Consider the following 11251-nt stretch of genomic DNA (forward strand, 5'->3'; position numbering starts at 1 on the left):
CCCCAAGCACAGGAATCAGAGCAACTTTTTCCTTCTTAAAATATGTTCAGGCAAGCACTACTTGCAGTTGARTATTTTCAGGAGGGTACCAGACTCCTGCAGAACCACAAAAACTGGTAAATGGTCTCGTGAGACATTCTTCCTCCCGTTCCTGCAGCAGAGAGGAAGCAAAAGAGGGAAACAGTCTAACAATATTTAATTGCTTTTCTTTTCTTTATGTGACATTTGTACAAAAGTTACGCCTTTYAAAATCTCAACATTTAAGTGCTGAAACAAAGAATCTATTTTCTCCTCTGTATCACCTTATCCCAAATCAACACAGAATCTTCAGTTACATTCACAACCCAAAGACAACAGATTAGCAAAAGCACCCTGTGATTTTATTGCTTCAATCACTGTGGAACATGGAGTTCATTTGGCCAAGAGAGGCAAAACCAAAGCAGCAAACTGCTCTCCTGCTCACTGCTATTCCCCTTTGGTTTTGTTTAAGCCAGCACAGAGGAAACAAATTAAGCTTCCAACTTTTAACTCCCATAATCGCACGAGATACGCAGTACTGACTCCAAAAGTTTATATATTTTCTCTTTAAAACATGAATGGGAAAGTGTACACAAACACCCTTCTTTCCCCATCCCTTCCTTCCCATAAGAAAGGCTGTTTATTTTTTTATTTGACCTTATGAAAGGTTGGGGAAGCTATTCCACCAATACTCTGATAGAGGTAGTCCAGGCTTCCTTAGGGACATGGCAAAGGAAAGGAGGAAAAAAAAAAAAACCAACCAAAACACCCCCACCAGCAACAAAGCTGCTAAAATGTATTATTTAATGACTTTTGTACAGAACAGCCTATTTTATCAACAGATTAACRCAGTCTACAGTTCACCCAGAGCTTTTCTGAACTAGAAAATACAGAATACATGGATGCAGAAGCACTAAACACTGCAGAACTTCAGTGCTMCATAGTCAAACCAAGATAAAAATGCCTCACACAGGGGCTTTTGGTGTTTCAATTTTGGTACTTCAGGACCCCCCATTTCTAAAACAATCCATGTGGCTGCTAACTCTAGGGAAAAGTCATTTTTGCTGCTTATGGGGACTTGGAAWCAAGGGAGGGCTTTTCTGCATGCACTGGGAATTTATTTCAGGACTCTTGTTTAAAGGCACGCATGCAGAACCAAACCAAATGAATGGTTGGTGGCAGACTTTGTTAAGCTGTAATTTTTTTCATTCATAGGCTGTGATTTTAAAGGGCTCCTCAGCTGCTCACTGGGGGAGGAACAGCACAGCTGAGGTCACCAGCACACCAACCAGTATCTCCACAACCCAAAACTGGGAGATACTGGATAGATCTCAGTCTCTGGGCACACAATTATTCCCAGGACCCAGAAACAAGGCTGGGAGAGAAGCAAGATGATTTTTAATGTGCAAGCACAGGAGAGAAGTTGGGTAAAACACCACGGTGAGGCAAGCACACATTTTAACCAGCCCAGCATCATGCAGGATGGCCACAGCAATCCCAGGACCAACAAACTCTTCTGGAGTTCAATTCAAGGCATCAAAATAAGCTTATTTTGTCTCCYCTTTATCTGCTAACCATTTCTACACATACCACATTCCTACAATCATAACTCTGAGGTGGGGGAAGATCATCCTCCCCCATWTACACGTCAAGTCAAATGGATAAAATCCCTCACCTTCCTCCTGACTCTGCCCATCCGCACAACTCTGTGTTTGGAAGGATTTTAACCAAAAATGATCACTTAGCCAGGCAGACTGGGAAGGTTCAGGACATTTGGGTAAGGGTGAGAGAGACACAGACTTTAATAAATTATAAAAGCACAAACAAACCTGATAAACAGCTCAAAAAAATTTATATTTATCATATAACTTGTTTTAGGAACTACTGTAAAAAGACACATCACTGACCTGATAAGATCTTCCAAACCGGTGGAGTTTATGTATACATAGGCACAAGGGGAAATGGTTTATTTGGGCTTTAAGGTTCTTCCTGTAGGATGCAGTGTTTATAAAGGGTATTTCTAGAACTTCCTGACTGCATTTGTGAGATCGTGCTCTCTGTGCGCCTCCAGCTCCCTCTCCTCACCAGCCTCCCCTTCTACCAATACCCCTTTAATTTTTTTCATTTTGTTTCACTGCTTTTAACCCAACTGGTTAACTTTACATTTCACTTCCTTCAGACAACAAGCAGAAGCTCATCTCCAGCACTGCTGAGTAATTTTCCAGTCATTCAATACACTCATGATGTATTACTATACCAAAATGCCAAATGCTTGCACAGAAAAAAAAATGAAGGAAATTTTTCTCTTTGGCAGCTCTAGTGGCTTAATTGTACTGCAGGCTTTTATTCTTGCTTTTGAACACAGAAAACAAGCTCTGCACTTAGCTTTTCCTTCCAGTTCAACTACACACCAGGTGCCTTTTTACAAACACAAGGTCACTCAAGCAATRCAASTAYCAGAACTATTATTTTATAAAACTCYATACMATTTCCTAACTTTTTTTAATCTTTACAGGAACCAAACYGCATACATACAGCAACAACACGTAAAGCAATGATGGGCTTCAACCAGCTTAACACCTCCCATGCCAAGCTTCAGCCAAGGATGAATTATGCTGGCAGCATTATAAACCTCTAGTGATAAAGTTTATGCTGTAATTTCACCAGCATTTAAAATCAAAAAAATCACTGAAGTATCAGTGCCTTTTCTGTAATTTATCCACACACACTTTAAATACACACAGCATAACAAGCTCTTGAAATACAGAGATTGACACTGAAGTATAACAGGGGTGTCTGTACCCCAGCCCTCCATCACCACCAAGTCAAGCAGGGCTTTTAATACAACCAAAAAAACTAAAAGCTTAGAAAAGGAATCAGCACTAAGGAATCAGCACCTTGGGTTTTAGGAAAAGTGATCACATAAGCTGTCTGCATTGTCAAAATTGTGAAGAAAATTGTAGAAAGCAGGTCTAGTAGGTCTGGCCCCCCCTTTCAGCAACGTGTCCCCCCACACAGTTTTTCCACAACCAACCTAGCAGGGGAGGAGGGTGAACTTYCCAGCTTGTCAACATCATCAGGACCCACTGCACGGGGCATCTAAGGCAAAGTTAGGCATTCATCATCCCACTGAACCASTGGACTTCTGACCTCAAATCCTCACCCACACAGTACAGATGAACGACGGAGCGGTGCAAAGATCCAAGCGTCACAGTAATCACACAAATAAATGAAACAAAGGTATAAGTAACTGAATGAAAACTAAGCTACACATCTAAAAATTGCCAAGCAAATTAACGCAGGTAATACTTTCAGATCTCTACAGAATTTTTAAGAACGAAACAGTTTGTAAATAAGTGCAACCCCAGAGCCAGATCCCTGCAGCAGCAGCTGACTGCGCTCACCAGCTCTGCTGATGCCTTCCAGCAGCTCTTTTACAGCATCCCTTGGATCACTGGAGAACAAAAGCAGCAGCTCTCCAGWTTTAAAACCTGGAWACYTTTCCCCTTCTGAGCCCTYAAGGTTTTACAAGGATGGGATGTGGTGCTGAACCCTCAGAACGYCGCTCACTACCAAGGCAYRGTCGCAGCTATTTTCCCACCCCTCRCCTCGTTCTGTCCCAACTTGAGGCAAAGCACACGCTTCCCTCTGTGCTGCAACTTGAAGCATTAGTTAGCAACCTTCCATCAGCTCCAGGGCATACCTTTCCACTTGTAAAACCAGGTAAACAGCCAGCATGCCTTCCAAGCACTTGGAAGCCCAGGTGGGAGTGTCTGGACATGTCAGGGAAGAAATGCTGCGAGCAGAGGTAAGCTGAGCTCTCTGCTTTTGGTGAGGGGGGTCAAAATGATGAGTATCTTTCTGGGCAGCATCCCCCCTCRAAAGAGGGACCTGCTCAAGGTGCTGTGGGTAAGGAGCTGTTACAGCTGCAGAAAAAGAAGTGCTGCCAATATTTAAAGGGAGAAAACCMGATATACACAAGGCTGTGGGAGACCCTTCTTTCACCTCATGTCTGTCCTCCAGAAAAACACTTTYCACCACCAATATGGCAATTAATAAATAAAATGCATAAATGGTCTAGAGACTCAAACAAAAAAAGTAAATTACAGGGGTATGCTTTAGCTCAGATACTAATTGCTGCTACTGGCATCAACTAATCCTAAACATGGACTTAATTCCTATAAAACCACATCATTAAAGAAATGTTGTYTTTCCTCAGGTGAGGGGAGGACCAGGAAGGAGCTGGTAGGTGAACTGTGGTGCTGCAACAGGCTCTAGTGTTTAGGGAAGAAGCCTGGTGATTTCCCACAGCGTTTTGAAATTCTGCTGTACAAATGCCTTCAGWGTTTTTCAAATATGGCAATGGAAACAAATATTGCTCCCAACTACTCCAACAGGCAAGTGATGYTCAACATTTTAACGTACAGGAGGRAAGCTGTCGCTCTTAACTAGCAGGAAAAGAAGTAATGGGACTATCCAAACAGGATGTATGTATAATGCAGTTAAAAARCCCAACAACCTAAGTGCTTCCAGACCTCCTCAGGACTTGAGTGCATGTGCAGAACACGCTCCTGTCCTTGCAYGGCAGCGCAGGTCCTTACAAGCAGGGAGATGTGTTTCCCATACACAGGATCAAAAGGCGCTATCAGGTTTTACAACACATCTCCCAGCGCCAGCCTGCCAAGCAGTCACAGCAGAGGTGGAACGGTGACCAACTCAACATTCCTATTAAAAAACAACAGGAAGTGGTTATTCTGAAAGCTTATTTACTGTTCAGGTAGTTCACTGAAGACRCTATTTCTGGCTTGCATTTTGCCTCATTTCTGCAGCACCTCRGACAAAAAGCTCCAGCTAGCAAGGAACGAGCTCCATCACCACGGCAGTCTTCAGGTCATGAAACGCTTTTCTCCTTGCCAGGCACTGCTGTCAAARTCCAATCACTTCGGGAAACTCTGCAATCCCACTTTTGAAAATACCACAGATGGGGAAATCAACTTCTGTTGTTAGAAAGTCCTGTGACCCCTCCTCCCCACGCCTGCCAGTAAAAAGTTTCCTTCCTAGCTGGAATAGCCATCAGCGATGCTCAGCTGATAGACTCAAGATCTCTCCTCTGATTACAGCACACGTAGGAGTTGAGAACAAAGGAAGGGGGAGGAGGGGGAAACACAACAAAACCCCAAAACATAGTCCTTGAAGTACGAGTTGCAAGCAAAGAAAGTCAAAGAATAAAGTTATTCAAAGAGCGTAAGAACAAGCAGGCTGCAGACAAAAACAGTAATTTGGGTTGAATCTCACTTTAGACCTAMTGCAACAGGTAGAACCTGCTGGCTGCTGGCAGAAAGAACTCAAACAGCCTTGAAAGCAGACTTTGTAATAGTGCTTTTGATAGAACACTTTCCTTTAAGGTGAAGCATCTACTTCTACCGCATGGAGTAGGCTGTGTTTTACTCCTCTGCCTACCTTGGGTTCATGCTACAGTGATCACCTTCCCCTAGTGTGAGGAGAAAATACAGCCACCAGGGCTTGGCTACAGCATGAGTTGTACTGACAGGAGAAGTGTGACACATGAAGGAATAGAAATGAAGTAGGCAAGAGGCAAAATAATACCCTGAAGAGTACGGGGAAAAGGAAATGGAGGCAGAAATGAGACAGAGTGAAGACATCCCCTTGGACTTTGAGATGATGTCCACCTGCCCACACAACATTTGTCTGACATCAAGCTGGAGCAGAAAAAAGAGGTTGGGAGAMTTTGTGGCTACCAAGACTGATGGTGATAAAGCTCGCAAAACCGCTGTGCTGGTGGGCAGAAGTGGGTATTTGGGATTTGCTTTGCTATTCTGTTGCATCAGCAGGGTTTGCCCCTCACCCCAGCTCCATTCTGCACCCAGTAGTGGAGGCCAGCAGACTGTTTTCCTTGCCTTGAGAGGAACCAAATCCTGATAAACCAATGGGCAAAGCCAGCCTTTGCTCCCAAGAGCTGATGCAAAACCCAAGGTGAGGGTCAGATGCAGAGAGAAGGCAGCCAGTGCAGCCCAGCTGCATTTCTCTGCAGCTTGAGAGGGTCAGGTTTACAGTACTGAGCAAGCACCAGAAAAATAAATGATTAAAGGGAATTTGACAAGGAAAGGGGGTGGACGTGGGTAGAGAAACGGGAAGGAAGGAAAACTCAGAAGAAATTGGCAGAAAACCAAAAGGTAAGAAAAGAAAAAAAAAAAAAAAAAAAAAAAAAAAAAAAAAAAAGAAGAAAGAAAAAAATCATTAGAAACCATCAGCTCAGTTTACCCATGGCCAAAGTGGCAAGAAATGGCCAGCACAACCAAGTTGCTGGGAGATGCTGCCCTGCTTGCTGCCAGGCTTGGAGCAGACCTCTCTTTCCAGTGCTGGGATTTATGTGAGAACAGTTTCTTACTCATTCTTGGTATCTACAGAAATGGGGACCTGCTGCAGCTCCCATCTCCTGTCAATCAACTCCACAGTCTATTTGTGCCTTTTTTAGTCAACTGACCTTTTCTATTTTACTTCTTTTTGAATTTCTACACTGCTTTAGAAGCCTAAGACCTCCAAAAATCAAATGCTCCACTTAGCAAACAGGGCATGCATCAAAAACAGAGTCTCCAGAGCTGTACTTTCAGTTTCACTGATCTCTGTGCCCTCTCCACCCCTGCACAGCTCTGGCAAGGAAGATCACCTTGTGCTGTTAAAAAGGGGAAAAAAAAAGGAAAAAAAAAAGGCCACATTTTTCAATGAATTTGTTGTAGGAAGCAGTTCCTACGTCCATTCTGCTGGAGGGAAGGAAATTGAATTTATTGATTCCTCAAGCATGCCAGAGTGGGTAAGAAAGAAAAAGGAGGGATTGAAACCAATAGTTAAGCTCTTTCTCATTCCTGAGCTCCTATTTTCCAGCTTGGTCCAGAAGAAGGAGGACAACTACCATCATCTCCCTGCAATTTGGTGGCTGACAGGAAACAATTTTGTGGTTTAAATCCAGCTACCAGCAAACCAAGCCCATGTTAAGAGCGAGCCTTACCACACAACGTACTTTTGTTTGCAGCCTCAGGATTTAATTAAACAGGTAGATAAAACCTACCTTTTAACCCACGCTCCAGGGTGTGCCTTGGTGAGATAAAAAACAGGCTGCAAAAACAGGTCAAAGATGATTCCAWTGCTGGTGCAGCATCTGCGCCGCACTCAAACACCATCCCACCACCACCACCGCACCCCTCAAGGAGGGGAGCTGCACCAAAACCCCCACTTTCTGGCCCAAAGGCAGGTTATTTTGGTTTCTCCTTTTTGACGCAGAATCTGCGTTATCCAAGGGCTGCCCAGGGCCATTGCATGGACTAATGTGCTGAGAAAATTAAAATCCAGCTCCCTTCCRCTTGTGGCAACCCTCTTCCCACGTTTCYCTTCCAGTTGTCTGACCAAAACACSCTCTCCATACAACTTTTACCTACAACTTCTTTTCAAGGCATTTCAAAAACAGAAGTAGGAAGAATAGAAAGGGTAAAAGCCCTTCTTTCTTTCCCACTTTCTTCATCTGACAGATCTATTATTCCCTTATTTATAACAATTTCTCCCAGAGAGCGAACAAAGCAGCTACTTAGATGTCATATTTTAAACAGGCATGTTTTCAGGCCAAGAAATAAACAGTTGTATTTTGGCAATCCTTCATTTCCTGTCCTATTTGCGAGTGATAATGTCATAACRCACAGTGTGTCCCATGCCTTCCTCCCTGGCTGAAACTTGCAGCAAAATAATTTAGCTGAACGAGCTGCCTTTGATATCTACAGAAAAATAATCAGAATTGAGGAAAAACGCAGTGAAAATGAAGGGGGGAAAAAGCATTTTTTTCAGTACAAAGGACAAAGTGCAATATTGATAAACGATGGTTGCTCTGAATATTGAGTCTGTGTCTACTCAGTGACAGAGAGAAGTGACATTTTTGAGACCAGCAAAAGAACCAACAGGAGTGAGTTATTTTCATTTTCTTTCCCTATACTGGGAGAAATGCATCGGTGTGATCTCACGCCACATTTTGCTGTCCCAGACACCACTGCAGCAACCCTACATACATCCCACTTAACCCAGCTTGTTAAAACCCTCCGGGGGACCAGTCCCGCTTGCAAAAACACTTGGCAGGAGTGCTCACAGCTCGCTAGAATAAATCAAGCGTGCGTTGGAGCGGCGGGGACACTCCCGGGACAAGGCTCGGCCAGGGCATCACGGCTCCATCCCAAGCAGAGAAAGGCTGCGGACCAACACTTCCTCGTTCCCTGACCTTTTCCATTTAATTACTTCCTGTGACTTTCTTGGAACCGTGCATCGGAATGAGCAGGCGGTAGGCAGCCTCGGGGCATAACCGAATCACTTGAAGGGTTCAGCTCCGTTCTGCTCCTCACACGGGATGGTGTCGGAGAGAATCGCCCAGCAGCGCTGCCCAAAATCCCCCCACCGCTCGCACCCAGCAATTCGAGCCTCTGATTTATTACCTGGCATCCCCATTCTTCCGCCACCCTGCAACGTGCTGAGTAAAGGGGAAGGAGGGAAGCAGAAATAAAGACTGAGATGCAGAAAGATGTGCTCGCTTGGCAATGACAAATTGACCTCTAAGTATCGATCCGAAATGGTGCAGTTGTGAAGGGACCGATGAGTTTCCAGCATCCTATGCCCTATTTGTTTCCCTCCTCGGTTTTATAAATTGTCTCAAAACTCAAAGTCTYATCGAGCTGTTCTCAAGAAACTATTAAAAAAAAAAAGGGAAATAAAAGGGGGGGAGAACTCCTTGTTATTTACTTGAAGAGGGTTATTTTAAAAGGAATCCTGACAGTGGTCCTTTTTTTGTAATCTGGCTGTTAACATTTGCTCACAGTGCACTCAGTGAAACAAGAATAGCTATGCAAATTAAAGCCAGATATCTAGGGCAAATAGCACGCTATACTACCATTGTTCTGACAGCTTGAGAAAACTTATCAGGAGAGCCTGTCCTTATTTCTTTTAACACCATATATATTGGAGAAAAAAAAAAAATCAAATCACTTCACCCACCACCGAAATGAAAAAAACAACCCATGAGTCACCGGCTTCAGCAACGCTATCAATCAATGCAAGGCTGGAAGCGAGGAGCTTACAGAGGAAACCATGGCTTACCTAAAACACCTCGCTGTGCCCTACAAAGCCAAGGCCTGCACTAAACTTCCACAAGCAGAACCACGGCCTCCAGAAAAGCCACTTGGGATGTGCACGGAGGTGTGGACCTCRAGGCATCACTGACCCTGAAAAGTCAACACATCCAGATGTCAACAAAACGGCTGTCAGTGGCCTGGGAATGGCTCCCCGTGGTCACCAGCACTGCCCACCTCCACGGGATCAAAGCACCGTGTGTCTGGGTGGACAGGTGACCCCAGGAGATGTGACCCAAGAGCTTCCACACACATGAAAACCATCAGCTGAAGCCTCTGTCAGCATGGCAGTGCGGCGGCACATGGAAGAAGAATCCACTCCAAAACAAACTGCAGCCTACAATTAATTAAAAAAAACCCCAGCTAAGCATCAGAGCCAAGTTCTCGGTGTTTTACACCAACACTCACCTCTGCACCAAGCCCTGCAGGAAAACACATTTGGAGCAGTACCTTGCCTCAAGATGAAGGCTGGTTGAGCGCCAGATTTTTGTCCACTGAACAGGTTAGGTTTGGCCCMGTGTTCTGAAACCCAGACAGAGGGACCCACTTTTCTTCCTATTGTCCAATTCACCAAGGTAAAAAAAAAAAATAAAAACCCAAACCAAACGAAAAACCAGCAGGTTTTTATTGGAAATGAGTTGGCCACATTTTTCCAGCCTGTTAGGTCATAGCATTCTGCACGTGAGAAACTCAACTACTTCTTTTTCGGTGGGTTTTTTTGTTGTTGTTGTTGTTTGGTTTTGTTTTGGGGTTTTTTTTTGTTGCAGGAAACTTACCAACTTCAAAATAACCACAATTTCAGAAGCTACATATAAACACGTATTTATAGACTCTTCCTTCAGTGCTGCCAAAATAACAATTCCTCTCAACACGCACATTGGGGGCAGAAGCCATTTCCTTCGCCACTCATATTTCYCCAGTAAATCGCCCTAAAATAAGTTTACCGCGATGAAGGTGCAAGGGTGGCACATCCCACCAATTATGATTTTTTCGGACCTCAAAACCCAGCCAGAAAGTTGCACAATTTTGACGCTGCTTTATAAGCCCTGCAAGGAGTCGTTTTTTAAAGCACAGTACATCCTATGGCGCTTGGCACCAACCCAGTCCTGCACGCCAGTGAGTCATTCCTCTTGACTGTCAAAACCCCGAAGGAGATAGCCAGGAACAGCCCTTGGGCCAGCACGGCGTGAAAGAGCCCTTCCTCCCATTCCGCTGCAATAGCTTTAGGTTTTATTTTGGGGAAGAAAGCATTAAAAAAACGGAAAAAGGCACCGTCAGGCATTTTGAAAGCCTCGGCGCGGCCTCTCGGGGGGTTTATTAGCGGGGAGGTGGCGGGAGGGCTGCGGAGCGGGGGTGGGCGGCGGGGGGTGACGGTGAATGGGGAGGCCGCCGGTGACCGGGTTTATGAATGCGGCGTCATGTGACGGCGGCGGCGGCCGCCCTCCTATTCACAAAACGGCGGCGGCCGGGGCGGGGATCCGCGACGTCGTGTGTCCCCCCCCGGCTCCGCTTCCCGACCCCCCCAGACCTGGGGCTGCGGGGCGGGGGCGCGCAGCGCTCGCCTCTCCCCTTGCCCGCCGCTTCCGCCTCCGACCGCCCCCGCCGGGCGCCCCGAGCCCCTCGGCCGGGGCGGGGAGCGGCGGCGGCGCGGGGCTGCGCCCCCTCCCCGCGGTGCCCCGGGGCCCCGCACCCCGGCGGGGCCGCGCCGCCCTCCCGGGGGTTTTTATGAATGAAAGGGCCGTATGCAAATAAGCGCGGCCCGGGGGGAGCGCGAAATGGCGGATGCGCGGGCGGGCGGCGCGCACACGAACGCGCGTGTCCGCGTCCCTCTGTCCGCCCGCGGCCGGTCCGTCGGTCCGCCCGTGCGCGGGGTGCGGGGGTGAGCGACCCGCACCGCTTCCCGCCGGGGCAACAAAGGCTGCCACCCCTTCCGTCCCCCCCGCCCGCCCGCCGCCCCCGGCCCCGCTCACTCGTCAGGGTAGGCTTCCTCGGTCATCTTCTCCCCGTCTAGGCTCATCCCTCGCCGCGGGCGGCCGGGCTGCGCCTCCGCATCT

General features: G+C 46.5%; 1 protein-coding gene and 1 long non-coding RNA gene across 3 annotated transcripts in view; one reads left to right on the forward strand and one right to left on the reverse strand.

The window, feature by feature from the left end:
- SPRED2 (sprouty related EVH1 domain containing 2) overlaps positions 1–11245 on the reverse strand; it is a 58085-nt gene extending 46840 nt beyond the window's left edge. The window contains exon 1 of the mRNA XM_057387167.1: positions 11168–11245. Within this exon, the coding sequence (XP_057243150.1) occupies positions 11168–11214 (47 nt within the window). The 5' untranslated portion in view covers positions 11215–11245. The remainder of the gene's footprint in view (positions 1–11167) is intronic.
- LOC130586378 (uncharacterized) overlaps positions 10910–11251 on the forward strand; it is a 4815-nt gene continuing 4473 nt past the window's right edge. For both annotated transcript variants that reach the window (XR_008966698.1, XR_008966699.1), the window contains exon 1: positions 10910–11175. This is a non-coding gene — a long non-coding RNA (uncharacterized LOC130586378). The remainder of the gene's footprint in view (positions 11176–11251) is intronic.

This window comes from Malurus melanocephalus, unplaced genomic scaffold, assembly GCF_030028575.1.
Source record: "Malurus melanocephalus ecotype Western Australia unplaced genomic scaffold, MMel_1.1 scaffold_1150, whole genome shotgun sequence".
Classification (NCBI taxonomy): Eukaryota; Metazoa; Chordata; class Aves; order Passeriformes; family Maluridae; genus Malurus; species Malurus melanocephalus.